The sequence below is a fragment of the Aspergillus ochraceoroseus genome (genome assembly GCF_002846915.1).
Source record: "Aspergillus ochraceoroseus IBT 24754 chromosome Unknown P175scaffold_6, whole genome shotgun sequence".
Taxonomy (NCBI): Eukaryota; Fungi; Ascomycota; class Eurotiomycetes; order Eurotiales; family Aspergillaceae; genus Aspergillus; species Aspergillus ochraceoroseus.
Window position 1 is genome coordinate 1,681,433 of NW_024468481.1, and position 26,113 is coordinate 1,707,545.

Genomic DNA, 26,113 nt, shown 5'->3' on the forward strand with positions numbered 1-26,113 from the left:
CGCCCTTTATTGTAGGAGACGTAGATAGATAGATACTTAGACCTCCTTGGGTTCTGGATATACGATAGGATAGGTATACAAACTATACTCTTTCACGCCTCCGTCACCAAGACAAAGAGAGAAAAAAAAATATACTTACTAGACTCTACTGGAATAGCCAAAAATAAAAGGAAGAAAAGAAACAGACGCAGAAGAAGAAGAAGAAGAGATGAGAAGACAAAAGGATTATAGTCACATTGACAATAAGAAAGAAAAGGGAAATCAAATCAGGAAAAAAAAAAAAGTAAAGAAGAGAAGAGAAAAGGGACAAATCTGTAGAGACAAGACCGCACAGAGCATGTCATACAACAAGCCATGAGGAAGGGGAATGCACGATCATGAATTGGGACAAATGTAGACAGGCACAAAAGGGAGATGTTTATTTGTTTTTGACTCGGTACACACTTTTTCTTTTTTTTTTCTTCTCTTCCATCACTTGCACACATCATATACTCTCTACCTTGTGATCAATTCCTGGACATCGGTTGTTGTTGATTGCATCATCTATGGGGTGGCTCTGCTCATACTGATGAGACGCTTTACGCCAACCTAATCACCAGAGTCAGTAAAATCATAACCAAGGGCAACTTTAGGAGAACGTACCATCCAGTTACCGCATTCGTCGGTTCGATTAGTCATAATATCGACGTGAATTGTTCGGGCGGTCTCATAGTCACGTCCCTGGATGGCACGCGACAGGTTCACCATATCTGCAACGGTGTTCGGCTTGAGGAGGTCTTCGTTGTTCAGGTGGTCGAACAGGATGCTCAGTCGTCGCTCGGCATCATCAACTTGTGCCTTGAAGGAGGATGGAGCTCGGGATTTGACGCGCTGCATATCCTCGGAGAGGATCTCGAAAATGGGCATTGCATCCGCGGGAATGTGGGACCGGTCACCTGCAGCTATCAGGGAGTTAGCCAAATCTTCAGTTGAAGGGGGGGGGGGGGGGGGGGGGGGGGGGGGGGGGGGGGCAAAGAGACTTACGATATTTGGGTGCTGCAGGAGCAGGTTTCTTCACAGACGATGCGGTACCTGGTCGAGAGCCTGCGGCTGGAGGTGGAGGCACTGGCTGTACTGGCACCTGGCTGGGGGGCGGTGTGCTGGGAGCGTAGGGGTTCGCTGCTACAGCCTGCACAGGCGGTGGCGGGGCGTATGGAGAGGCGGCCGCTTGTGGGGGAGGAGGAACAGGAGCTCTAGGCTGGAGCTGAGGGTGTGCTAATTGGGCTGCAGGGCTCGGTGCATACCGATTGGATGGCGGCGGCATGGTAGGCGGAGCGTTATAGGGAGACGGCCCACGGGGGATAGATGGTGGTAAACCCATCGCACCGGGAGGGGACTGAGGCAGAGCAGAATAAGGGTTTGCTGGAGGAGGGGGCGCCGTGGGGATGGTATGTGGTAGCGGCTGGCCTGCCGTCAGTGGAGAAGTTATGCGAGGAGGAGGCGCAACACCCTTTGGTGGAGGGGGAACTGATCCTGTCCGCTGAGGAGGTCCAGGAGGTGGAGGACCCTGAGTCAAGGGAGGGGATTGGTTCGGGAATGGCGAGGCAATGGGCGCAGCAGAAGTAGCAGGGGTTCCTCGGCGTGACATCGGAGCTTTGGCAAAACCCTCAGGCAGATCGTTCCACGCTGGCAGGTTGGTCGCGGTGGTGTATGTTGTGATTGTCGCAGGAGACTGGTTGGACGCGCGCGGGGGAGGGGGCACGGCGCCGCCTACAGCGGGCGCTCCAAAAGATTGTTGCCGGGGCTGATATCCTGTGGGAGGAGCATAACTTCCGGCTGCTGGCGCATAGGGATTAACAGGTTGGGCCGGAATCGCCGCTGCTTGAGCATATGGGTTCGGGGCAGCAGTCGGGGGCGCATAAAGATTAGCAGCCGGAGCGGGAGCTGGAGACGGACCCGGAGCAGGAGCAGGAGGGAGATAAGAAGTTGGGGTGGCGGCCCGGGCTCCTGCGGAGAATGTCGTGGGGGGGTGGTACGTGGTGGGCTGGGGTAGAGGCTTGTTGACGTTTACCCTGGTTGCAGTACCGGTGGTCTGGGTCTTGGAGGTAGCCTGTCTCATCGCCAGCTTGATACGATTCCTTGCGATCTCGGCTTCGGGATGCTTCGCCGGGACAAGATCCAGGTATTTCTGCGCAACTTCCAGCCGACCGTGGGTGGCGACCACATCAGCATACTCGATGTACTTGTCGTAAAGCACACCAAGCTTCCAGTCCGAGTCCTTGGTGCGCTCCGTGTCTTGGAACTTGGTGACCTGGCGGAAAATGGTAACCTTCTCAATTAGAGCCTGCAGGGCACGGACGTGGATCGAGAAGCTCGTGTCATCAGTAGCGGTCTCGATGGCAGTCTGTTCGCCCTCGCGAAGCTCGTCGATCCAGATTGCAACAACTTTCTCCAACTTGGAGCCAGCAAGGAAGCAGAAAGAGGCATCCTTGCGAGCAGCCTTGTCACCAGTGCTTCGAACCTGTTCCTCTAGACGATCACCGAGAGCTTCGCAGAGATCGGCAAACTCCTTGTCGTCAGCAAATGTGCAGAGGGCTGCCATAACTTCCTTCCAGTTGTTCAACTCGGCGTTGTACACAACATCCCAGAGGTTCTTTCCAACAATGGAAGCCAGCAAGCGCACGTAGTTCGGGCTGTTCGTCTGCTTAGAGAAGTAGTGTTCCTGTGCCTTTTCGATGCATTTCGGGCCTCCGCAAATGGCGATCATGAATGCATCCGACATACGGTCCTCCTTGAGGGCGAGGCTAAGAGCCTTCTCGAAGTCACCGAGGAGCAAGGCTCTAGTAATGCTCTTGTCAGCCTCCGTCTCGGAACCGTCGAAGATCTGGAAGGGGTTGTTGGTCTTCGCGCCCTTGGATGCAGCCAAGTCGGACAGGAAGTTGTCTTCCTCGGGACTAGCATCGAACATTGATTGCAGACGCTTGTGCTTCTTCGCTCCCGACCCGCGGGATTCCTTTGGCGAGGGCTGTCCATTGGCTTCCTCCTCCTTGTTCAGTCCTAGGTTGGCCAGTCCATCCGACACCTCATCAGCTTGATCCTGGAAGCCGAGATACTGGATGAGACCCTTGCGGGGGTTCTCCGACAGCAAAGCCTCGATAACTTTCCAGTCAGCCTTCTCTTCATCGCTAGCGGCGTTGGCAGCCCTGGTCTCGCAGATGCTCTTCAAATTGCCCTCCTTGATCGCAGTTTCGAAAGTTTCGGTGGACTTTCCAACAGCCTCGTCAACTTCGAATGGGCTGATTCTGACTTTGGAAATACGGTTGCCCTTCTCAACCAGGTTGACGGAGACGACTCTGCCACCAAAGCCGAAGGACACACTGCACGGTCGCTCAAGCCACTTGGGGGCCTTTGGTAGGGAGAAACTCGAGACCTGGGGCTGGCTCTGTGCCTTGGCGAAGAAATCTTCTCCATCCAGAGCCTGGTTCTGGTCCGCGATCGCCTTGGCAGATTCGGTGCCGGTATTCTGGATAGTTTGGATCGAGATCTTTCCGTCGAACGAGGCAGTGGCAAAGAAATTCGGGTTATGGGGATTCCAACGGGTCTGGAAGGTCCAGTTCGTGACGACGGGGAATTCACCATAAGGAATTCCTGTCTGAGGATTCCAGCAGAGCGTGCGGTTGTCTTTTCCGGAGGAGAGGAGGAGATCAGGATCCTGGCTACACCAAGAAAGTGACAATACACCGGCTTCGTGTCCGCGGAGGGTCTAATATATTGTTAGAAAAAATAAAGCATGCTTTCTAGGAGGCAGGTGGAAGACCGCTCACCCTTTCCGGCGCATGGGAGTTTCGCAGATCCCAAACGTAGATCATGGGGTCCGATTCAAGAGGCGTAGCTGTGACGAGTTTCGTAGGCTATGCTTTGTGTTAGAGAAGGGAGGCCTCCCCCGGTTCAAGAAGAATATTCTCACCTTTTCCGGATCCCAAGCAACAGCGCTGACGGCTTTGCGGCCCATGTTGTTGAGAGTCAAGCTCTCCTTCTTTGTCTTGACATCCCAGACAGTGACAAAACCTGCACTACTACCGGTGACCAGGATATGCGCAACTTTTTTGTTCCAATCCAGACATTCGATATCATCGGCGCGAGCAGTAGAGCTTCCAAGGCGGTAGGGATTCGCGACGTTGTTGAGGTCGGAGATGTACAACTATCCCAAACAAAACAATGAGTACTTGTGCCAATTGGATTAGGGTCTTCAAGCACAAACCTCTCCCTTAGCACCTGCTGTGGCTAGCAAATTCGAGTGTTTGGGATTGAACTGTAAAGCTTTGATAGCCCCTGAGTGTTTCGAGGTCCTCGACAATACAGCATCACTTGAAACCAGTTAGCCAAAAAAGCTCTTCCCCCCTCCGCCTCTTTTCACTTTATATCAATAGCTGCTTATCGAATTACCGACCTTGATCCACTCAGCAGTTTATCAGCATCCCAGAGGTCCAGAGATCCATTCTCCAGACCACCAGCAATCACACCGCGCGAATTGTCATCGGACTCGGTCCAGGCCAGATCATTAAAACTACATTCCCAAAACCAGTCAGAACATTGTATCTCCACTTAAACCCTTCATGTAGAAATCAGGAAAGGAGCCATATTTACCCCGAATCGGTGTCAATCTTGGCTACAGGCTGCAGCTCCGCCCCAGCATCCTGGTTGCTCAAGGCCAAATCCCAGAGCTCGAGACATGTCTCATTGGAAAAGTCGGCGTCAACTGCACCAGCCCTAGTTCCAGTAGCAATCAATGGCGAGGCAGCCCCGGGGGACCAAGCAAAGGTGGCCGTCCGGGGGATCTCCCTCAGACGCACCATGGTGAGCTGTTGTGTGGGGAGGGGGGGGGGGGAAGGCCACACAGGTATAGATTAGGTGAGGGAAAGGAAAGCAAACACGAAGGATTTGTTGAAAGAAATAAGAAGGGAGGGAAAAAGAAAGGAAAAGAAAAGAAAGGAAAAGGTATCCAAACGAATAAATCTCCCCTCTCTATTCGAGACCCGGGGGGTGCATGGAGTTACGTCGTCGACCTGGGGCTGTTTGGTCTCGGGCTCTCTCTCTCTCTCTCTCTCTCGCTCGCTCTCGTCAGTCTACCCGCCTTCAATCAACCAAGTGTCCTCCTGGCGGGTTCCCGGGGCGCGGACTTTGACACTAAACCGCTTCAGGCCCTCGCCAAAACAATCTGCCGAGAAGCGTGCACGTGATATCAGGATGTCCGCCTTGGAGAGCAGCAGTCACCAAAAAAAAAAAAGAAGAAAAAGAAGAAGAAAAAGAGACAGGCAGAGAGAGATAGGGAGAGAAAGAGGAAGAAAAAGGGAACTCGCGTTCTTGTTTAGTCTCTACAGTTCATTCATCGATGAACTTCTGGAATTTTTCTATTCGCACTTGATATTGAAGCTCTATCTGAAATTCCACCATAATGAGTGAAAAGGCTCGTTTGAAATGCACCGTCTACGTGGGGGGTCTCGACCAGGCGGTCACCCTGCAGACGCTGGCCGAGGCGTTTGTGCCCTTTGGAGAGCTGGTTGATATTACGCTGCCCAAACCCGATCTTCCCAACTCGAATGAGGTGCATCGTGGATTTGGGTACGTCGAGTTTGACCTCCCGGAAGATGCGAAGGAAGCGATCGACAATATGGATGGAAGCGAGCTGTATGGACGGACGATTCGAGTTGCTGCTGCCAAGCCACAAAAGGACAGCAACGAAGGGCTAGGGAGTAAAACGGCCATTTGGGAACAGGTACGTATCCACGACCTTGACCGGACGTTGCCTGTAAAATCTAATTTTACGCGTACAGGAGGGTTACTTGGCCAAATACGCCGTCAGCGAGGAAGACAAGCAGGCGGCCGACGAGACGAAAATGGCAGACAGCAACGGTCCCCAGGACCCCATGCAAGGACTGGAAGAGCTAGACGTTGCCGGCCCCAAACCAGAATGAACAGTTCTACTATGATCTATTACGATACCCACGGGGCCAGCGGAGACAAAAAAAGCCAGGCGACAGTCATATTGCAATATTACTCCAATTCAGAGCCCTTCGTTCAAAGGTGTACTATATACACGCGCTCCAAGCCTGAGCCTGAGATTTTTCGAGATTTCCCATCACCCCCATTCTCCCACGACATCAACATTCCCGTGAATAATACAGATCGCCGACACAAACACGAAAAACGCAAACGGAGGTCGCCCATTGCATGGAATCAAATGTGATGGTACATTTTTTTTAGTGCTCACGGTCCTCGGGGCGGTTAGGGGTAAGACGCAGGGTCTTATCGGTCATAAGCTTGCGGGTGCTGGAGTAGATGGCAGCTCCGACGGCGACACTGGAAGAGGGAGCGTCAGCGACAAAGCAGGGTTCAGTCTGGGGAAGTAGCGGAATTGAAGGGGAAGGGATCTATGTCTGTAGTATAATTGAAAATATATATCACGGGACGAACGTACGCAAGGACAACACCTGTATATTGTTAGAAATGTCGTTAGAGTCGAGTATACCCTAAGAGGAGGTTCAAACATGATAACATACCGAGGGGGATGAGCTCGGGGGGGACCCGCTTCAGAGTCCTCAGACGCTGAGAGATAGTGTGAGCTACCGGGAATTGTTAGTGCCATACCCCGAGACCAACTATCTACACATATCTATCGTCAATGGCAAGCCTGGGGGGGGGGGGAGGCCATACCGCTCTGGTTCTCCTTCTGCAGCGCCCGATTAGCCTCAAAGTAACCGCCAAGCTTTTTTTTCCGTCCAGGCAAAGGACAGGGGAGGAAACTCACAGGGGTAGGAAAACCATAGGGCCTAGAAGGCTGCATCCGCAGGATACGGGAAGGATACATTATGGACGATTGAAGGTGTGGGGAGGGTGAGTCCTGGACAACGAAGATGGCAAGGAAGGGTAGTAGTGGGATAGGAATCAGGTGTGGTGACGGAAGCTGGGACGACCGACAGAAAGTGAACTGACGACTAGTCTTCACTTTCGGGTGTTTAGGAAATCTTGCCGCATGAGTGGCTCGCCTAAGGCGGTCACTTCCGGCTTTGGCTGGTCATTCCACCTCTTCCTACCGGCCGACGGGACCTCCTCTCCTTCTCTCTCCAGCTCTCCTCAGTTTCTAAACCCCCCCCCCTCCCCCCACTCCTTTCAATTTCTCATTGACAAGGTTTTTGAATTGATACATAACCGTCAAAATGGCTCCCATTCCTGAGGCTGATCCCGATGAGGTTCTGGAGACCAAGCCCTTCAAGTTCGTGACTGGTGAGCTTTTCTGATCCCCAACCTGGTTACTTTGATGCTCGCAATCCAAGTCCCAATTGCTAACTTTTCTCTAGCTGGTACGTCTCTATAATCGTCCCAATCGATCCGATCCCCTCGAGCGCTGTTATGGTGGAGTGGGCGGTTCGAGGAGTGGGCGCACATACGACTGTGCGCGAGACGACTGAGGTGCAAGGATGACTGACGGAGATATGTTAGGTTACGACGCTCGTTTCCCCCAGCAGAACCAGTACGTCTCTCGAACCAATCGATTCTATGTCTTATATCTATATATCTATATATATATATCTATATATGTTCATTCGCTAACCACTCGCAATTTCAGGACCAAGCACTGCTGGCAGAACTACGTCGACTACCACAAGTGCGTTAACGCCAAGGGCGAAGACTTCCGCCCATGCCGCCAGGTATTTATTTTTTTGCTTTTAACTATACATCACGCCAGAAGCGGAAACCGGATTGTCTAACTCTCTATAGTTCTACCTCGCCTTCCGCTCCCTCTGCCCCAAGGCCTGGACCGACCGATGGGATACCCAGCGCGGTATGTTTCCCTTTTTTTCTTTTCTTTTCCCATCCTGCAGAGAAGGCTAATTAATTCCACTACAGAGGCCGGTAACTTCCCTGCCCGTCTAGGGTAAACATGTGCCAGTTCCACGGTGGTTTGAACTTTGAATGGGTGTTATTTTGTCAACATGTACTCTACCTATTAACGCGGGAATACAGGCCTTTCTTTCCCTTGGTAGCTAGGGAGACGGGTGTATATAGACTCGCAGTAGATTTTTAAAATCTCCATTGTGCTCAATTGTGTTGGTATGATTCTGATACACCTACCTAACTACCTAACTACGGTAATGGTTGTCAGATTTAAAGTAGTAAAGAAGGCTCAATCACACATTTATTGCCTAGGTATGCTACTCATGGATATATGCAGGCAACACCAAAAGAACCAAAAGAAACCCCCTTCCAAGCATCAAAGACAGACAGATATATAAATAAGTATATGTATTATCATTATCCAGCGATAGATAGCACTTTCTCACGCCGGGGAAAACAATCACCATAGAAAGAAAAGATAATCATTATATACAGAAAGCGCAGAGTGAAAAGAACCAAAAAAAAAAGGTATTCTATCCTCTTACTTTCATGTCGGAATTCCGTATGTAGGTATATATAATCTAATGAGATCCAAAGGGGGGATTTTTACAAAAAAAAAAAAAAAAAAAAAAAAAAAAAAGGACGAGAATTGGTCATGCGAGAGATGCAAGACAGAAACCAGCTCTATTGCTTGTTGGTATCTTCCGAAACACCCTTGATCCAACGATAGAGCTTCTTGTGTTCTTCCAGGAAGACAAAGGTGGCAATGGTATGCGGACCGAGTCGAATGAAACTCGGAACCCAGCCTCGGAAGGCCCAGGCGAAGCCCTCCTTGCGGGAAATATCCCGCAGGAGACCGAGGGTCGTGTGGCCTCTGCTCTCGGCGGGGGAAGCGGTCATGATACGGGTCTTGATCACGTCGACGGGGCTGCAGACGGTGGTGGCGACAAATCCCGCCATCAACGAGGCAGTGAAATGTGTCAGGAGGTTATCGGACATGCCGAAGTTCTCCAGACAGAGACGCTTGAAGGTATCGTAGGAGACTAGCTGGGAGGAGGTCATCAACACGGCCCGCGTCGAGTTGGGCCACACGCCGCGGAATAGGCTCGCCACACCCTCTGTGCGTGTCATTTGGACCAGCCCGTGAAACGCATGTCGGTAGTTGCGCCGCTGCGCGGGGGGCAGCGATGCGTCGTGCTGCATGCGCACATTGAGCACGTCCGCTGGGTTTCCTGCAACTCCACCAATGATTCCCGAGGCGCAGGCCATTCCGAGCAGGGTGAAGAAGCCTGGTGGTGACGACGACGTGGTAAATCGGGACTTGAGTTCCTCGTAGATTCCGAACCGGGTCGTGGAGTAGGTCAGTTGGCGAAGAATAGCGGCAGACAACTATAGAGAAAGTCGAGAGATGTAAGCGCAAAAACATATTTTCATATATATAAAGCGGTCTCAATTGTCTTGCATCCAGAAGTGAAAAAGTAAAGGCAACGCACCCCGCCGTATAACCCCAAAACTCCATTATTCTTCAAAATATGTGCAAATGTACCCAGCATAGTCGTGGGCGCACCAGGGGCCCGAGTCTGCAGACGGACCTATATATATATTTTTTTTTCACATCACAAAGTTTAGGTGAGAACCAAAAAAAAAGAGAGAGAGAATATCGGCGCGGCAAAAGGGTTTACCTTCACTACAAATTTCCACCCGTCAGCAAGTCAAGTTCCCACAAGTAATTAATATACGAGGGGGAGTCGTCTTACCAAGATCCAATGGATGTGTAACAGAGGCCGCAAAACATGAAGCAGAACCACCAAACCAGAAGGGATAATGGACCTTCTTCTTCACAGGAGTGGCAGCATGTGCTGGATGGGACATGTCCAACTTCGCGGTGCTTGCCATCGTCGACAGCAAGACGGGAACATTCCAGCGCACGAAGCGGAGTTGAGAGAGAATAAGAAGGGGAATGAATGACTCTCTGTATACAGAAAATTTATGTCCGGAGATAGATTAAGGCTCCGAAATCCTGTGCCTTGGGATCCGCCTTGTATGACCCGCGCCCGTGCGCCAATCAGCGTCTCGGTTTCGGTTCTTATAGCGACGGGAAACCTGGCGGAAATCCCTCGGTAGTTAATGGGCGCTTTCTCACAGGCTTTGGAGAACATGGAGGAGGAGGTGGCTTGGGGGCTCCGGTCTTTGAAGTGTATCCGATAAGTCTACTGGTAAGTACCTGGTTGTTGCGGATGCATAGAGAATGACATCAAAAGTTGAGAGTGATGATACAATTCTGTTACAAAACGTATTATACAACATGTTCTTATGTACACTGTAACATATCTGGTAGCCTCAACGCAGCTCAACCCCCAGTTGGCTGACGAGCTTCTCCCGTACCCCGTCATGCAGACCATTTGTCTCTTCGTTCGTCAATGTACGCTCCAGACTGCGGTAGTTGATCCGGTAGCACATGCTCTGGCGGCCAGTCTTCGGGTGCGTGAACTCATCGATAAGCCGGACGTCTTCCACTAGATCACCGCCAATGCCACGCACGATCTCCATGATGTCATTCTCGTGGACGGGCATCGCACCACCGGCAGCACTTCCCCCGCTAGCAGTTGCAGATGGGAGCCAGAACGCTACATCCTTGTAGCACGCAGGGTGCTTGGAGAAGGGCTCGAAGCGGGTGATCTGACCCGCTTTGAACTGGGAGAGGAAGCGCTCGTCGCGGGACCAGAATAAACGAATATCAGGGATATTGAATAGAAGCATAGCAATGCGCTCCAGGCCGAGCCCAAAGGCCCATCCCATGCGATGAGGCACGTCCGAGTTGATCAAGAGCTCTTGCTTAACAACTCCACAGCCCAAGATCTCCAGCCAGTCACCCTGCCAGAAGACCTCCAGCTCCCAGGATGGACTGGTGAAAGGGAAGTACGCTTCAACCCACCTCACTTTAAGGGGCTCTGGCTCGACACCCGCAGAAGCGGCAGCCGCCTTGCTAGCCTCGGTAAAGACCTTAATTACCATTCGCTCTAAAGACCGCTTGAGATGTGCCCCAACGGCTTCCACCTCCTCCGCACTATGGTACTCAGCCTGCAAGGGGTTGCGCTCGGGATGAATGGCAGGATTCGGGTCCTCAACCGGAACATTATGGACGGGAATTTTTCGGACATCTTCCATTATCGCAGCGGCGGTCTGACTCGAGGACTTCAAAGGATCCTGGCTGGGGCGCTTCCACAACATCGCACCTTCCATCTGGTGGAACACCGGATAGTGGCTGCGATCGATTGCGTCTCTTCGATACACATCAGCGACCACAGTATACCCAACTTCCTCTGGGCGAGCAGCCTCATTACGGTTGATCTGCTGGAAATAGGCCTGTTGGTGGGCACTCGTATGCGTCCGTAGCACAGTCTTGTCATTCAGGTAGTAGGTGTCGGTCCGGCTCCGGCCAGGATGATCCGCAGGGAAACCAAGGACATCAAAATTCTGGGTTGTCGACACGATGGGGTTCCGCTCAGAGTAGTTGCCGAAGACGGGATTCGGGAACTGGCTTTCGATCAATTTGCGTGTAATGGCGAGAGGGTGGTTCTCATCGAGGTAGAGCCGGCGATCGATATGGGAGAGAATCGTGTCGGGAGTGTTCGTCCATTGATCGGTAGGATAGGTCTTGCCCTCAACAGTCAATTGTTTCAGGGAGGGTAGGCGAGCACCTGGCTTTTCGGACTTGTCGGATGTGTCACGGGTCCTGAGAGAAGCTGTAGAGCTCCAATCTCTCTGGCCGAAAGCTCGAGGTTCGGCGCTGGAGGTAATTGGAATGCGGATGCTGCCGCGAACCGAAGCAATTGACCATCTTCCGCTCCCCAGGCGAAGCGCCCTACTAGTAGCAAACAGACGCATATCGGATTTCCTCAACCGGGGCCCAGTGGAGCAGGTGGTTGCTATTATTCAAACGGAGCTGCACCTGGTGGTGGTGGTGCAAGTCTGATGCTAAACAATTATTATGTATCCCCGGTCCGGAGAAAAAAGTCTCCGGGACAATAACTATAGAGACATCTTAAAAATTAAAAATCATCAGATATTTTCAATCATCTGCACTTGTAAAGCCAGTGACGCAAGTCTACATAAAAAAAAAAAAAAAAAAAAAACCCTTCTAGCCAAGGCTCTTATTAGTTCTATATGATCAGGAACCTGTGCTGCCAATGTGCCAGCACAGAGCCAGTAAATGAAGGATAGATAGGAACATGATCAAAACCATGCAAACGCTATACCCACATCCATGCCAATGCGAATCCCGATATAAGATGACTTTTCAAGGATAAGAAAAGAAAAGGCGCCGATCATAGTTATAATATACAGGAGGGGGGAGTTTAGAAACAACGCCGCGGTAAAAAAAAAAGAAAATTCCAACAGGGAACAAAATTGAAAGTAAGATGATCCATACTCCGCCAATCGTACTAAAGGTGTATCATACACATGCGTTCATAGACAAGATGGAGTGACAATTCGGGTCACAGAGTCAGGACTCAGATGGTAGGGTCCTCAAAATGGGATGGACGAATTTCTTTCGTGACAAGAGACATATTTTGAATAGTATACAGGAGGAGGAGGAGGTAGAAATGGACTGGAGGAGGATATGTAGCAATCATAAGTTTAGGACAGGTTTAGTTGTTCTTCACAACTCCAACCTTAGCAGCCTAATCAAAGTAAAAAAAAAAAAAAAACATTAGCATTCTGGGAACTGAATAACGAACGTAGTTGAGAAATAATACTTACCCGCAATACACGGCCATTCAGAACGAAGCCCTTGCTCTGAGTATACATAATCTCCCCATCTTCCTTGCCCTCGGCCTTGGTCATGAAAGTAGCCTCGTGGCGGTTGGGGTCGAACTTCTGGGGCTTGCCATCCTCAGTAGGCTCGCTAGGGTCGAATCTCTCCAGACCATGCTTCTGCAGTGTGTTCATCATGATATGCTGGGTCATCTTCAACCCATCAACAAGGTCCAGCAGATCCTTGTTTTCCTCGGTCTTGGCAGCTCCTAGCTTGTTGGCGGGAACAGCGAGGAGGGCACGGTCGAAGTTGTCGATACTTTCGAGGAGATCGACTGCGAATCGTTGGATAGCAAAGTTGCGAGCATTTTCCATCTCACGCTTGGTGCGTTCCTGGAGGTTGAGGAAGTCTGCAACGGAACGGACGTATTTATCCTATTTGAGCGTTAGAAAATCTTGTATATTCTAGGGTTGATCCGGGGGGGAAAGCCTCGTAGATCATCTGAAGGTCTCCAAGGTAAATTAGTGATTGGTGAAATTACCTTTAAATCAACAACCTCTTTCTTCTTCTCCTCCAATTCCTTCCGGACGGGGTCCTCGGCTTCGGCTGGTCCATTCTCTTTATTTTCCCCGTTCTCAGTCTTGTTCTCCGTCGAGTAGAAACGGTAGGCAGGGAGGCGGGCGAGCGGACGGGAGAACTGAGGCTGCAGCTGCGAGGTGCGACGGAGGGCCAATGGGGCAGTCGAGGCAGGGCGGGCGGAAAGCAAAGACCGAGAAGCCTGAGCTTGTCTGATGAAAGTTCTCTGGAACATTATGAAGAGAGGAAAAGTGTATAGATAGGTGAGTGGGAAAAAGGAGAGAAATACGTAGTGGTGTTGGATGAAAACCGACTCGGCGATATCGCAGAAAAAAAGAACTTTCTCGAGCTGTTGTATCACCTGACCGCCTTGGATGCGGGAGAGGGAAAACATCCAGCCGAAGTATAGGGAGTACGGAGTAATTGGCATTTATTTTATCCCATGATGATCTTTATACAGTTTCATGCCGGTGATATGGGCCAAGTTGCCGCTAGGTATGGCTTGAGGGAGAGTTATTGTTATCTTCAACATTATGCCACATATTTCTCTCACAAATCAACCTGCGGTATAGATTTGCAGGATTACCAGCCTAGCCGAGTAGCCGTAGACCTTGGGGACTGGCATGCCATGCGAACGGAGAAAATGCATGGTCGCCACTTCACTTGCGATGATCAAAGACTTTTTGGTTGGGTTACTGGATACGGGATGCTATCCGCATGGGGTGACGCTTCTGGAAACCGACCACATCTCCTTCCTTTGGCGAATTGATGAAGCCGCCAGACGCCTAAGCTCTGGAACGTTGAAGACCCGTCTCCTTCCCGGTGTCGTAGGGCGTCTTTGTAGCTACATTCGTGGATTAGTAAAAGCAAGCTCGCGAACTAACATACATACATAGGCGAACCTATTGCAGCATCACTAGGTGAGTCTGGGAACTGTTGTGCGGTTTAGCATGCGACGAATCCGGCGAAGTTCCGGAGGACAGAGTTAGGAGAGCGAGGCGTCCCTATAGATCTCCATCAGGCGTAACTCGGAATAAAGTGAGACCAGAGAGATCTTAGGTACTGTCAGTATAGGTTGAAGTCGCCAGGAGCCTCGGACAAGGTTGTTGCCGTATCGCCCAAACATGAGCGGGAGTGGCTATGGATGGTATCAGAGAATAGGCAAGGGAGAGCACTGCCTATGTCTTGTGATAATTATGAGAGTGAGATATCCTAGCCATCAAAGGCAGCCATTTTACTGAATCACCAACAAGGAGGCTGGGTCAACGGTATGGATGGAGCCCAGGAGTGAGAAGATGTATCAGCCACAATATTAAACACACAACTCTCTCTGACCTGTGCGGAGATCCTGCGCTTGTGTCTTTTGACTCTTTTCCAATTCCCAAGCTCTTGGTTTTGACCTCCACTGTAGAGGCGGAGCTTGATGGAGCAATTATGGAGTACTTCGTCAGCCAGCAACGAAACAAACTAGTTAGTTATGTACTCCGTACTCTGGATCTCTAGATAGAAATCTAGGATAGCCGAATTATCTTTGGTTTATGGTGCTGCCTATCTGGTGCGTTGAAGACGATCTATAATTATTTGGTTCTAGACAGGACAACTGTATAGTAGAGTAACTGGATGAAACATGCCATAATTATTGAATTGGATTGAATCTTAATTCACCTTTAATTATTAGTGAACGATTCGTTAGTTAAATAATTCATAATTGGTCAGAATTCCTCACAAATCAGCGAATCTTTGAGATCGTGGCAACAGAACTTCATGTATAGCTAGGTATACAGGTCCGGAGCAAGCCTTGGGGGAGAGAAAATCAAATGGTCTCTTCTTCGATCAGCAAGGTAGACTTCATCATCATCATGACTGCTCAAAGAAAAAAAAAAAGAAAAAGAAAATTAAAGCGTCCGTCCCATAGGCTCAGCAAGGCAGTGCAGTCCACCGCGAGCAGCACAAAGAGGCGTTGCTGCGCCTCGCCAGGGACGAAGACGGATCAGACATTTGCTACCTGGGTATAGTATAAATTATAACCTCGTTGTCGTCTTTGTCTCTGCAAATAGGCTTTCAAGATCGAATCAATTAGTACCAGCGTTTCTCTCCTGACGGCATCTGAAACGTGAGGTGCATCCCAATTCCCGGATCATCTCTAGTGGCGATAGTTATTATATCCGTCTCTCTCTCTCTCTCTCTCTCTCCTTTTCACCTCCTCTTCTTCATTCGTTCTCTCATCCTCGCACCTCATCCTCAGCTCCCAGAAATCAATCCTGCTACTCTTCACAAAATGACCGGATCCACTCCATCTCCTCCGCAATCTTTCCCCTCATCTCCCTCCTTCCACGCCAGCCGCTCCTCGCACTCCTCTTCCCCCCGACCAGTGTTATCTCTGGATCTATCGAATCTCCCACCCCTCTCGCAACCAACCCCCCCATCCAACACCCTCCTGATCACCGACCTGCACGACCTCTATCTCTTCCAACCGTCTTCCCTCGCGGCCATTCGCAGCCACATCGAGTCCACCGCGCGTCTCAACTCCTTCTCGCCACTCCCATCCTTCCGCCGCATCGTCTGCTCCTTCCTCTCGGAAGCGGACGCCATCCGCGTCCGCCAGCTTCTCGACGGCGAAACCCTCCTCAATCGCGGCTCCGTCCGCACCAAGATCTACTTTGGCGAACCAACCCCGATCATCGACTCCGACGCGGGCCCCAAGCTCCTCGCAGCCCCCCAAGTGGACAAGCTCTTCTTCATCAGTCCCCCGCCTAGCCCCCCCGCCGGCTGGGTCCTTCGCCCCGAGGACCCCCCAAACAGGGAAGTTCACGCAAGCGATCTCGCTCAGGCCCTCTCCAAGCTCAACACCGACCACCACCACCACCACCACCACCACCACCACCACCACGCCGCCGCCGGCCCTCTCCCGGCCTGCGAACTCACCCCGCACCCGGACCCGGACACCCCCATGTCTCTTTCCTCCGATAAGAGGACCCCCAGCTGGCCTCTAGCTGCTGCGCCCATCTCCCAGCAGCGCAGCAGAAGCAGCACCCTCATCTATAACCCAGAGGAGCACGGAAGCAGCCCCAACCTCCCTGCTGTGCTGGTAGAGGATACTAGCGCCTCGTTCGATGACATGGATGTGGATGTCGAAGTCAGTCCCATTGAGACGTCCATACGCCAGATGCCTCCCAAGACGGCGCGGCCCCCTGTCGAGCTGATGGCTTAGTTTTCGCTTTCCTTGCTTTTTGCATATCTTTCTTGGTGGACTACTACTGTAATTTAGCGCTTGGATCTGTGTCTTGCATATATTGGGGATATTCTTATGTTGAGGTGCTTTCCTGTGGCTGTGACGTTCTTGTTTATTTGGCTTTACTACTCTTCTTACAGTCACGGAAGGCGTTGTGGGCAAAATGGGTTCTTGGGCATTAAACTGCAATGGTTATGACGCATTGGGGGTGGCTTGATACTTATTCTCAGACCGTCTACATAGAGACATTCGTCCTAGTACATAGTAAAGAATGACAATCTCCTCCTTCATTCGGAGTGTTGAGCATGAACCCCCCCACATCTAGCAATACTCTTCGGACCCCAACCTACTCAGTAGTCAAGTAAAATTAGTCAAACAGCACAACGGCACTATCGCGAACAACAGTAGGGCCCAATGTTGCAGCCAATTCAGCCACAATCCCCTTGACTGACTGCGGATCATCAATAGGCATAGTTTCCCATCCAACCAGATCCTACCAAAAAAGTATATCAGTTATTCTCTCTCCTCATCATCATCATCATCATTATTTATTTGGTTTGCTTCTAGGCTGAATAAGACCGAAGAGCCAACAGATGAGAAAACTTACATTCATATTGACGAATGACCCATGAACTAGTAATAGCCAATTATCCAAATCCAGGGACGACTTGATTTCATCTAATGTCATGACCCCGGGCATGTGCAAGTCGAATAGGGAGACGTCTACGTCGTTGATCTCCTCGTCAGCCTTGGCTTCCGCGCTGGTTCCGGCTGACCCGGCTACTGCGCCTTGGGTGCTCGTATCAGCGGCAGCTAGTTTTCGGTCGCGTGAGAGTGAGACGTAGGGTGTGTGGTCGAGTTTCTTGGTGAGTTCGTCGTCCAGGGGGTCCCAGGTGTAACTTTCGGGGTCTAGTTTGGTTAGAGTATTTCCGAGGCCTTGGGATGCGTTGGGATGGAGAGGAGACGGACCTAGGATGTACTGGGGACGGAATGAGCCCTTGTAGCGCATTTTCTGGCAAGAGTGGATATAGTATCCTGGGAAGATTAACATTCGATTTTTCAGTTGGTGTCCCGGGACTGCGGTTCCTTACCCATGTAGTAGTACTGGTATCCTTCCTCGATTGCCATGGCTATTTCCCTCATCGCGCTGAGTTTCCCGAATTCCCACTGCTCATATTCTGGGTCATAGCTTCGTTTGTCAGATGGAGTTGATAGTCAGGGAAAAGCAGTCTTACAAGATGTAAACAGAGCTAACGCCGTTTGGCATCAGATCCAACACTGCAACGGCGATGAGTTTTCCATCTAGTCGATAGCACTGGTGCCAGGAACCTGATCGGCGCTCTCCGGCTTTGGCATCTGGTTGGGACCGTTTCAGGCCGGAACAGAGGAAACGCTTAAAGTCTTTTGTTTGCCATTGGGAGACATCTTCTTTGTGGACCGTAGTTTGGTACTTGACGAAGAGGTCGAATCTATGCGCCGTTAAGAAGGGGAATTGGTATAATACGGGGTTGCCCATACTTCGCCTGGGAGACGGTGTCGCCTTCTATGTTGATCTCGAACCGATGAGCTGGCTCCAAAGGTCTCTTGGTCTTTGGGTCAATGGGACGCTTGATATTGCCGTATTCAGATTCGTGGACGGCTGCGAGAAGGTCGAAATTGCGCTTGCGATGCCTTTTCTCTCTGCGCAATGGTGAGCTTCATCATTGTTCGAGAAACCTTGATACACCACGCACGTACTCTCTCGTTTTCGGACAGAGGTAGGCTGCCCGGCGAATGTACTCCGGACCAAGAACAAACTTGTTCCAGCGATTGATGGCCTTCCGTTGATCTCTTCTTGGATGGTAGGCGGACGCCGCAAGTCTGGACTGGTCAGTACGACGGAATGCAAAGTGGATGGTCCGAGCCGACACACCTCATGGTATAGTGAGGGCAACATGATCGCTGCAGATTCTGCTTGTAGTACAGCGTTCCCGACCTGGATGGAGGTCAGAGATCCGAAATCGCCATACCAAGCACCAGTCAGTTGTGCAGGCTGCGGAGCGTGTCATACCTTCTCCATCCCCGGTTGACGAGGTCTTCATAGTGTCCGGGACGCACTGAGACGGAGCTAGTGTAGTAGGCAGCACCTACGAGGGACACCAGTTTAGTTCACCATCGTGGATCGGAATATGATGATTGAGAGGTGGGGCTACAAAGACTGACTTCCAAGAGCTGATTTACAGTAACCACAAGAACTGCGTTGGTAACCTGAATTATGGCATTAGTCATGGAGGGTTGTCAATGATCGGAAGGCGATGGATTTGGATTGGATGCGGAAGAAGCGAGAAAAGAAAAAACTCAATAACAACGAGGGGTAAAATCGTAAGGGAAACTTGAGATGGAGGGGCAGAATGAAATCAACGAGGGCCAATCCTCATTGCACGGGGAAAAGTGATCTCTTCTGACTGGTTACTCACCAAGAGGTCGGAAGAGGGACAGCTTCCTTGCACGTTCAGCATCAACCGATTCCATCGTGGATGGATGAAATTTGTTTGTTTGGGAAGAAGTTGGAGACGGGAAAAACCCGAAATGAAAAAGAAATCTGGAGATGAATGATTGTCAGCGCTCAAGGCGGAAAAGAAAGAAAACTAAATCGATTCAAGTCGGACAGACCTGGAGTATCATATAGTAACCATCAGCTAACAACCTCCCCGGTGCAGGATGCTTCTAGAAGAGGACTTATCCTGGTCTAATCTCTCTATCCCTGTGCTTCCATAGTGTCCATCCTCAACTGGACGTATTGTATTGTCCATGGTGGTATGGAAGACATCCATGACAATACCTGTATGGATGTTTCCAGGACCTTACTTGGGAAGGGAAGAAGTTTCCTGACTTGACAGGGTATATCGCTGGAAAGGGAAGGTTCCCTCGCTCTCTAATTCCTCGCACAAACAATCGGGTTCTCTCATGATTCTGATCCTACAAAATCTACCATTAGAGTGCTTTATTACTCTACTAGTAGAGACTACTGCTCCATCCCGTTGCGTAGTTAAAAGTGTTTTTCTTTTTTTTTTCTTTTTCCCCCCAGTCCCCAGACCAATTGCATCACGTGCAGCGCAAATCCGCAACGTCCAAGCATAGCATTCGCTAAGTATATGGATATCCGATATGTAGGATAATTAAGGAGTTAGCATCTTACCCAGGGAGGATCCGCACCACTACAGATCTTTGCTGTGTTGTCGCGTCTCGATCCAATCGCCACCAGAACATTTCCCAGCTTCCCAAATTTCCCCCTCCTCTCTCTTGAGCCACCACTAATCTTATGTGCATCCCTGCTGTCTCTAGTCCCAGTCCTCTGCAGCTAGCCACAGCATAAGCTGAGCAATACCAACGCTCTGATCGACCCCATGGTTCATTACAGTGGACATGTCTTGTCTTCTTTGAACATCTCTGCATTGCAAGTGCCTTTACTTGCATTGGAATATTCGGGTTACAAGGGGATGGGATGGTATGTTGATTGCGCCACACTGCCTTTATTTTCCCTTGCAAAGATAATCATAGTGATACTGTGATACTCGTGTACTTATATACCTACGGAGTAGAGTATACCAGAGTATGGTGCCTGTGCCCCGCATTGATCAACCTTTTTTTTTTTTTTTTTTTTTTCTGCGATGACACTGTTGCTCAAGTAACTGACCCGAGAATCTTAGTATGCAGTATGCATTTGTGTTTTGGTATCCAATCTATAGCTTGTCTAGCTTGTTTTCAAGGACAAGAAAAAAAAAAAAAGAAAAGAAAACAAAACACTGGTAGCTTCTCCAGGTTAACTCCGTACTACTACTACTAGTAGTACTGCAGACAATAAAGTTTGATACTTGAATTTATGACCAGCCGCAAGAAAGGTCCAAGCACATTATTCTTCACCGATCGAAGTTGGTTACCTAGGTATTTTTTTTTTTAAAAAAAAGTGGACAAGAATTCCACAGTAATTCTACGGAGTACTAAATCAGTAATTCAAAGACGGATCTTGGAGATCTGGTACCTAGAACCGGAGAGGAAATTGGTCTGAGACTCGTTGACCTGTTCCACCTTGATCCATTCTTAATACCGAGTACACAGTCCGAGATTCCCTACGTACCAAGGCTGCGTACGTACCTTCGCCCTGCCGAGGTCGAGTAAGAAGCTATTGAAATAATCATGACCCTATTCCGGAGAGAAAAGAGGGTAAAGGGTCCATCCGTCTACCGCATCTAGCATCGTTGGTCCACTGAACCAAGCCGTTTGCCTGTTTTCGCCATACAGATCGTAGGTTAGTTAGTTCGTTAGTAAAATGCTTAATATTAATCAGCATAATGTCGTTAACGAGAAGAAATTATTTGCCTAGGTAGTAGAATGACAATTGGTTGTACTGTATAGCCCTAAGCTCTTCTTACTATAGGCGACATCGTTCTTTCTTTCGGCCATATCGGGGATGAATCACAGTCTATCTATGAAGCAGGGCAGTATAGTTCGATTTTAGAGCTGAATTGGATGGAGTTAAATTTCCAATATTAATCCGTGCACGAGTAATGAGACTGCTAAAGTTGGAGATGTCCAGTGTCCACATTCCATTTGTGTGGGATTTATTAAGAGAGTCCAGGCTGGTTTCTGCTTCCTTGGGTTTAGCAGTTACTGTGGAACCAAAAGGGCCGTAAATGCACCACCAGTTGTATTTCTGTAATACCTTTGTGTTCTGGGTGATTGTAGACTGTCGAGGTGAATAATATAAGAGTGAGAATTATTACCTTGATTATAATATTCAGAAAGGATACTCCTCCTGCTGCGACTACTGAGGTGTCCTGGACTTACGTAGGATAGAGTGGTATAAAAAAGTACAACCGGAGTGTAATAAGATCGTGTCACGTCATGGTATTACAACTTGCTATACACAGCCATCTTGGCTAATAATACGGTATCGCATCAAGTCCACTCCGGACGAGACAGAAAAGAATAATGAATGACCCTAAACTTCTTTGCCGGACCGCGCCGCCCATTATGATTCCCAAGCTGTCTCTGTCTGTCTCCGTCCGTCCTCTCGCCTCCCCTCCGTTCTTCTTCTCCTCCTATCCTCCCCCCTCCCCCCCCCCCCTCTCCCCTATTTCTATGCTATCCTTTCCATTACCATGTCTGTTGTTATCCTCACGTCTCCTTCGAGGTTCCCGTCCGCCACGGGAGTGAACGGGAATACCTAGTTTTCCTATACTTTCTTTCCATTTTTACTACCCCCGAAAATTTCTCTACCTTTCCTCCTCCGCCGCTTTACTTTACCAACCCTAGGAAGGGAGAAAAAAAAAAAAAAAAAGAAACCTTGACGGGTTGTGAATCAGCTCCTTATCCACCCCCCTCTTCCAGCTGGATCCTCTTCTCCTCCAGAAACTCGTCGTTTGGAAGTTTCCGCCTCTGGGAAACCGTCCTCTATACTTTATATAGTGTCGTCTGCCTCCACTCGGCCACCTTTTCCTTCTTTATAATCATTGTCGCGTGGAATACAGCTACTGCTGCATCTCACCAATTCATCGATCTCTTCTTCATATCCCTTTATTTTCCTCAGAGGTGTTCTCCCAACGGGTTTCTTCTTCACATTTTCCACACCGGTCCAAGATGGTGGACCAGGTTCGTTCAATGGAGTCCCGCGTAGGGCGAAAAAACCAACGTGAGTGCCTTCTTTCCTTAGCTGTCTCCTCCGGATGCTTGGACCGCATTTAGCCCCTACTTTTCTGAAGCGAAACTGACCTTGGCCTCTGTCTAGGCTACGGACCAAAGGGTGAACGGCTCGTGGCGGGTGTAGTCCCGCTTTCCGCAGACAAAAGCTTGGTTCTGATGATCCAGTCCTCCGGGCGAGGTGGATGGGTGCTTCCCAAGGGTGGGTGGGAGACCGACGAGGGAAGTGCCCAGCAAGCTGCTTGCAGAGAGGCCTGGGAAGAAGCTGGCGTAATATGCACGGTGCTCAAAGATCTGGGAATAATTCCGGATATGCGGCCGTCCACATTGCTGACGGCCACGGCACCCAAGGCTTCATATCAGTTTTTCGAGGTTGCCGTGGACCGGGAGGAGGACCGGTGGCCCGAGATGCACAAGCGGAAGCGGCAATGGGTGAACTACACCCAAGCTGCAGCAGCTCTGGCCTGTCGTCCAGAGCTCTTGGAGGCATTAAATCGCAGTTCTGTGAAGAGATAGCGATTGCCTCTTTTTTTCTTTTCTTTTCTTTTCTTTTTCTCTCCCTACTTTACCTTATACTCTTATTTTTACCTCCTGACATTTCCGCCCCCCTCCTCACGTGGTGTTTCATTACCACTGGGTTTCTGGTCTCCCCCTTTACGACTTGACATGATCCTCCCCTAAAAGAAAAGATTTTTGCTTCCCCTGGTTTTATCTCTTGCATTTACTCATATTTCGTGTGTTCTGGCTGGTTGGGTGTGCTTCTTCTGGTGTTTTGAGTGTCCTATTATCATCGCACAATCGGTTGGTGGCTTGATGGCTTTTTTTGCATGACACTGGCTTTGACGCACTTACATCTATAGATTTCAATGTTGCGTCATCATAGAAAGCTAAAGGAGCATGGTCTAGCGGCATTGTTGCAAATGGACGGAGAAAAGTTCTTGATGTCGCACAAGCATGATTTGGATCAGAGCATTGGTTACTGGATACTAGATCAACTTACACCTGATCTTTAATGAGGGATCGCTTTCATTTACTCGAAACTACGGCTTATATACCGCAACTGCTACTGCTACTGCACCACGCAACAGTCGTTTTACTGTAGCTGTCTTGTCCAGAACAGCCTGACTGGAAAGTGATGGTTCAAATTCTCTTAGACATCTGGATCGAGAAAGAACGAAAGAACGAACAAACAAACATTCATCCTCTTCATCTGCTGTAATAACTTTTGATATTTGGTTTAGATGTAGTCTAGTGTGGTAGCGCGATAGATTGGCCGGTATTCAAGAGTTTGATAATAACATAAATATGCTCCCTAGAGCCACTAGTAAAAATAATCCAGTATCCATCAGATAGATTATAGACTTGATAAGAAAGTACCTAGTTAGTCGAGGTATTAAGCTACTAACTAGTCAAGCATATATATTATTATATGTCCATTCATGCAGCGTGAAGGAAGAGCTACCCAATTAGGCAAAGCGTAGAACCTCCATCGAGACTTCAACACGCCGCATGGCCGCGCCGCCAGAGTTCAGATTCTCATCTCACGTTGAACTTCCTCATCCCCTTCGTGTCTTACTGAATCACTCTAGATCGATTTTTTTTCTTTTTCTTTTTCGTTTCCGTTTAAATTCATTTACATCGAGGCAGGGCCTCATCACTGCCGGAATGGATTACGAGATGGACATCGAGCCCACGGGGCCTCAAGTTACAGTGCGCGAGGTGAGAGAGAACCTTTTCCTACACAAGATCCTGAAATGCAATCAATCAATCAATCAATCAATCAATCAACAGATCTTTTTATTTCCATGCATCCAGAAAAAGAAAAAAAAAAAAAAAAAAAGAGAGAAACTAATCAAGGAAAAAAAAAGGCTGAACCCTACCGAGTCGACTTCAAACTCACCTCCGTCGACCTCGCCTTCGCCAACTCCCTCCGCCGCGTGATGCTAGCCGAAATCCCCACGATGGCCATCGACCTCGTCGAAGTCGAAAAAAACACCTCCGTCCTCCCCGATGAAATGCTCGCGCACCGACTCGGGTTGATCCCCTTGAACTCGAAGAACTGCGACCAAGACGTCGAGTACACGCGCGACTGCGAGTGCGAGGACCATTGCGCGCGCTGCAGCGTGACTCTTTCCTTGCATGCGCGCTGTACGGGCGACGAGATCATGCGTGTGTATGCTCGGGATCTGGTTATCGCGGGGGAGAGGGCGAACGAATGGGTTGGGAACCCGGTGATCACGGATTCCGAGGGCAAGGGACCGCTGATTTGTAAGCTGAGGCGTGGACAGGAGTTGAAGATGACTTGTATTGCCAAGAAGGGGATTGCAAAGGAGCATGCCAAGTGGGCGCCTACCGCGGCCGTGGGGTTTGAGTATGATCCGCATAATAATTTGAGGCATGTGGATTATTGGTATGAGGAGGATCCGATTAAGGAGTGGTATGTTCCCTTTTCTTTTCGGTTGCCTTTACATAGTAAAAGGAGGGAAAGTCTAATGTGCTAATTTTCTCTTGACCTGCCCCAGGCCCATCTCCCAAAATGCAGCCTGGGAACATGCTGTCCCTGCCGACCAACCCTTCGACTACGACGCCCAACCGAACAACTTCTACATCGATGTCGAGAGCATTGGCAATCTCGACCCCGACATGATCATCCAGCAAGGCATCGTCGTGCTCCAACGGAAGCTCGCCTCCGTGATCTCCGCTCTCTCCGGGACCGGCGAAGGCGGCGACCGCAACGGCGCCATGGGCGGCGACGATGAAGATATGATGGGCGTGCGGAGCCCAGACGCCTACGAGCCGCCCGAGGGTATCGACGGAGGGTTCACGGCGTATGCGAACGGAGGCACGAGTGCTTGGGGTGCGTCCGCGGCGACTCCTTACGGCGCGACGCCTTATGGGGGAGGCTATGGATTTTAACTTTTTTTAACTCTTTTCTCCTTTCTTTCTTTCACCTATCCATCTTCTTCGTCTCTTTTTTGGTCTCGATTGGATTGGATTGGATTGTATCAGGTCTGCATGTAAGACAAGACAAGAAGAAAGGAAAGGAAAGGAAAGGAAAGGATTTGTACAAAAAGACCAAGGCAACAGAAAAGAACTCGAGTGAGGATTCGATCAGGATGCCGATTTTTTCACCCAGCATTCGTGGAGTTCAGGAGGTTATTTATTCATGTTATGTTATGCTCAAGCGCGGTTTTACTACTACTTACCTTGTCTGAACTCTTTTTTTTTTTTTTTTTTTTTTTTTTTTCTTTTCCGGGGTTACTTTATTTACTACTTTACTACAGAGAAAGAAACGTACCTACGATTCAACAACTGTAAGAGATTGATCCATTATTTGATATAGGACGATACCGATACCGATACCATACACCGCATACCGTATGCCAATGAAATGAAATGAAACGAGGAGACATGAACCCAGTAAATAAAAGAATATGAACAAGTCAAGTCAAGTCAAGTCAAGTCAAAACTAGGGGTTAAAAAAAAGCAAGAAGATCAAGAGGAAGAAGAAGAAGAAGAAGAAGAAGAAGAAGAAGAAGGGTTGAGAGAAAGCTTACTTACTTCCTCTTCTTTTTTCCTGGTATGTTCTTGCATAGCGAAATAAAACAACAATAAACCACGAAAAAGAAAACAAAAGTGTAGAAAGAAGGCCGATGTCTATCGCTTTTGCCTTTGCCTTTGCCTTTGCCTCACGTTCGCCTTGTACCGCAATGCTGGATGGATGGATGAAGGAAAGAAGAAAAGAAAAGCGACGACGTTAACCTTTTAACCTTTAACCCGGCGTGAGATGCATGGAAGCAACGAGCCAGAACTCCGTAACTGCCTAGGTGTAGTGTAGCATGAACGACCTTAACACCAGAGTGCGAGTAGACCAGACCTGAAGAGACGAGAACGCCGGGAACCGATGTATGATGCGATGCAATAGAGCCCCCGTCCCAGGAGAGTAAAAAGTACCCGAGGTAACCATTCTAGATGAGGAAGAGGATGAGGAA

At 49.5% G+C, this 26,113-nt stretch overlaps 11 protein-coding genes across 11 annotated transcripts; 5 read left to right on the plus strand and 6 right to left on the minus strand.

Annotated features, from left to right (window-relative positions):
- Positions 1 to 543: 543 nt before the first annotated feature.
- Positions 544 to 4,835, minus strand: sec31 (putative protein transport protein (SEC31); the record flags this gene model as incomplete). Its single annotated transcript, XM_040894065.1, has 8 exons — positions 544 to 588; positions 643 to 941; positions 1,024 to 3,742; positions 3,804 to 3,890; positions 3,947 to 4,180; positions 4,241 to 4,346; positions 4,430 to 4,546; positions 4,627 to 4,835. 8 exons carry the CDS (start codon positions 4,833 to 4,835, stop codon positions 544 to 546), a joined length of 3,816 nt encoding a protein of 1,271 aa, XP_040750949.1.
- A 433-nt stretch (positions 4,836 to 5,268) lies between these two features.
- P175DRAFT_0462568 (RNA-binding protein) lies at positions 5,269 to 5,954 on the plus strand (the record flags this gene model as incomplete). Its single annotated transcript, XM_040894792.1, has 2 exons — positions 5,269 to 5,755; positions 5,814 to 5,954. Exons 1-2 carry the CDS (start codon positions 5,435 to 5,437, stop codon positions 5,952 to 5,954), a joined length of 462 nt encoding a protein of 153 aa, XP_040750950.1. The 5' UTR covers positions 5,269 to 5,434.
- Positions 5,955 to 6,239: 285 nt separating this feature from the next.
- P175DRAFT_0510798 (uncharacterized protein) lies at positions 6,240 to 6,847 on the minus strand (the record flags this gene model as incomplete). Its single annotated transcript, XM_040898540.1, has 4 exons — positions 6,240 to 6,339; positions 6,536 to 6,602; positions 6,694 to 6,709; positions 6,788 to 6,847. 4 exons carry the CDS (start codon positions 6,845 to 6,847, stop codon positions 6,240 to 6,242), a joined length of 243 nt encoding a protein of 80 aa, XP_040750951.1.
- Positions 6,848 to 7,196: 349 nt separating this feature from the next.
- Positions 7,197 to 7,919, plus strand: P175DRAFT_0510799 (cytochrome c oxidase subunit VIb; the record flags this gene model as incomplete). Its single annotated transcript, XM_040898541.1, has 5 exons — positions 7,197 to 7,263; positions 7,480 to 7,510; positions 7,607 to 7,688; positions 7,759 to 7,822; positions 7,888 to 7,919. The coding sequence occupies 5 exons, from the start codon at positions 7,197 to 7,199 to the stop codon at positions 7,917 to 7,919; spliced, it is 276 nt and encodes a 91-aa protein (XP_040750952.1).
- Positions 7,920 to 8,485: 566 nt separating this feature from the next.
- P175DRAFT_0462577 (putative mitochondrial dicarboxylate carrier) lies at positions 8,486 to 9,771 on the minus strand (the record flags this gene model as incomplete). The annotated part of the gene is made up of 4 exons (XM_040894793.1): positions 8,486 to 9,264; positions 9,369 to 9,467; positions 9,558 to 9,562; positions 9,633 to 9,771. The coding sequence occupies 4 exons, from the start codon at positions 9,769 to 9,771 to the stop codon at positions 8,560 to 8,562; spliced, it is 948 nt and encodes a 315-aa protein (XP_040750953.1). The 3' UTR covers positions 8,486 to 8,559.
- A 358-nt stretch (positions 9,772 to 10,129) lies between these two features.
- P175DRAFT_0503087 (phenylalanine--tRNA ligase) lies at positions 10,130 to 11,829 on the minus strand. Its single transcript, XM_040897548.1, has one exon. The coding sequence runs from the start codon at positions 11,761 to 11,763 to the stop codon at positions 10,216 to 10,218; it is 1,548 nt and encodes a 515-aa protein (XP_040750954.1). The 5' UTR covers positions 11,764 to 11,829; the 3' UTR covers positions 10,130 to 10,215.
- Positions 11,830 to 12,527: 698 nt separating this feature from the next.
- On the minus strand, positions 12,528 to 13,445 carry grpE (mitochondrial nucleotide exchange factor MGE1; the record flags this gene model as incomplete). Its single annotated transcript, XM_040896025.1, has 3 exons — positions 12,528 to 12,560; positions 12,640 to 13,068; positions 13,176 to 13,445. The coding sequence occupies 3 exons, from the start codon at positions 13,443 to 13,445 to the stop codon at positions 12,528 to 12,530; spliced, it is 732 nt and encodes a 243-aa protein (XP_040750955.1).
- Positions 13,446 to 15,488: 2,043 nt separating this feature from the next.
- Positions 15,489 to 16,421, plus strand: cbpA (putative calcineurin binding protein; the record flags this gene model as incomplete). Its single annotated transcript, XM_040894082.1, has 1 exon — positions 15,489 to 16,421. The coding sequence occupies one exon, from the start codon at positions 15,489 to 15,491 to the stop codon at positions 16,419 to 16,421; it is 933 nt and encodes a 310-aa protein (XP_040750956.1).
- A 388-nt stretch (positions 16,422 to 16,809) lies between these two features.
- Positions 16,810 to 18,953, minus strand: P175DRAFT_0441917 (arginyltransferase; the record flags this gene model as incomplete). Its single annotated transcript, XM_040894094.1, has 11 exons — positions 16,810 to 16,935; positions 17,050 to 17,351; positions 17,412 to 17,477; positions 17,534 to 17,631; positions 17,678 to 17,911; positions 17,961 to 18,122; positions 18,180 to 18,302; positions 18,355 to 18,417; positions 18,493 to 18,568; positions 18,645 to 18,689; positions 18,899 to 18,953. 11 exons carry the CDS (start codon positions 18,951 to 18,953, stop codon positions 16,810 to 16,812), a joined length of 1,350 nt encoding a protein of 449 aa, XP_040750957.1.
- Positions 18,954 to 22,061: 3,108 nt separating this feature from the next.
- Positions 22,062 to 22,637, plus strand: P175DRAFT_0494687 (NUDIX hydrolase; the record flags this gene model as incomplete). Its single annotated transcript, XM_040896026.1, has 2 exons — positions 22,062 to 22,113; positions 22,210 to 22,637. 2 exons carry the CDS (start codon positions 22,062 to 22,064, stop codon positions 22,635 to 22,637), a joined length of 480 nt encoding a protein of 159 aa, XP_040750958.1.
- A 1,019-nt stretch (positions 22,638 to 23,656) lies between these two features.
- P175DRAFT_0462595 (DNA-directed RNA polymerase II core subunit RPB3) lies at positions 23,657 to 25,368 on the plus strand. Its single transcript, XM_040894794.1, has 3 exons — positions 23,657 to 23,840; positions 23,990 to 24,558; positions 24,644 to 25,368. The coding sequence occupies exons 1-3, from the start codon at positions 23,787 to 23,789 to the stop codon at positions 25,035 to 25,037; spliced, it is 1,017 nt and encodes a 338-aa protein (XP_040750959.1). The 5' UTR covers positions 23,657 to 23,786; the 3' UTR covers positions 25,038 to 25,368.
- The last annotated feature ends 745 nt before the right edge of the window (positions 25,369 to 26,113 follow it).

Coding starts and splice junctions, on each gene's coding strand:
- P175DRAFT_0462595 (XM_040894794.1), top strand. CDS start 23,787: ATGGATTACGAGATGGACATCGAGCCCACGGGGCCTCAAGTTACAGTG. Junction 23,841..23,989: donor CTCAAGTTACAGTGCGCGAG/GTGAGAGAGAAC, acceptor GGAAAAAAAAAG/GCTGAACCCTACCGAGTCGA. Junction 24,559..24,643: donor GAGGATCCGATTAAGGAGTG/GTATGTTCCCTT, acceptor GACCTGCCCCAG/GCCCATCTCCCAAAATGCAG.
- P175DRAFT_0503087 (XM_040897548.1), bottom strand. CDS start 11,763: ATGCGTCTGTTTGCTACTAGTAGGGCGCTTCGCCTGGGGAGCGGAAGA.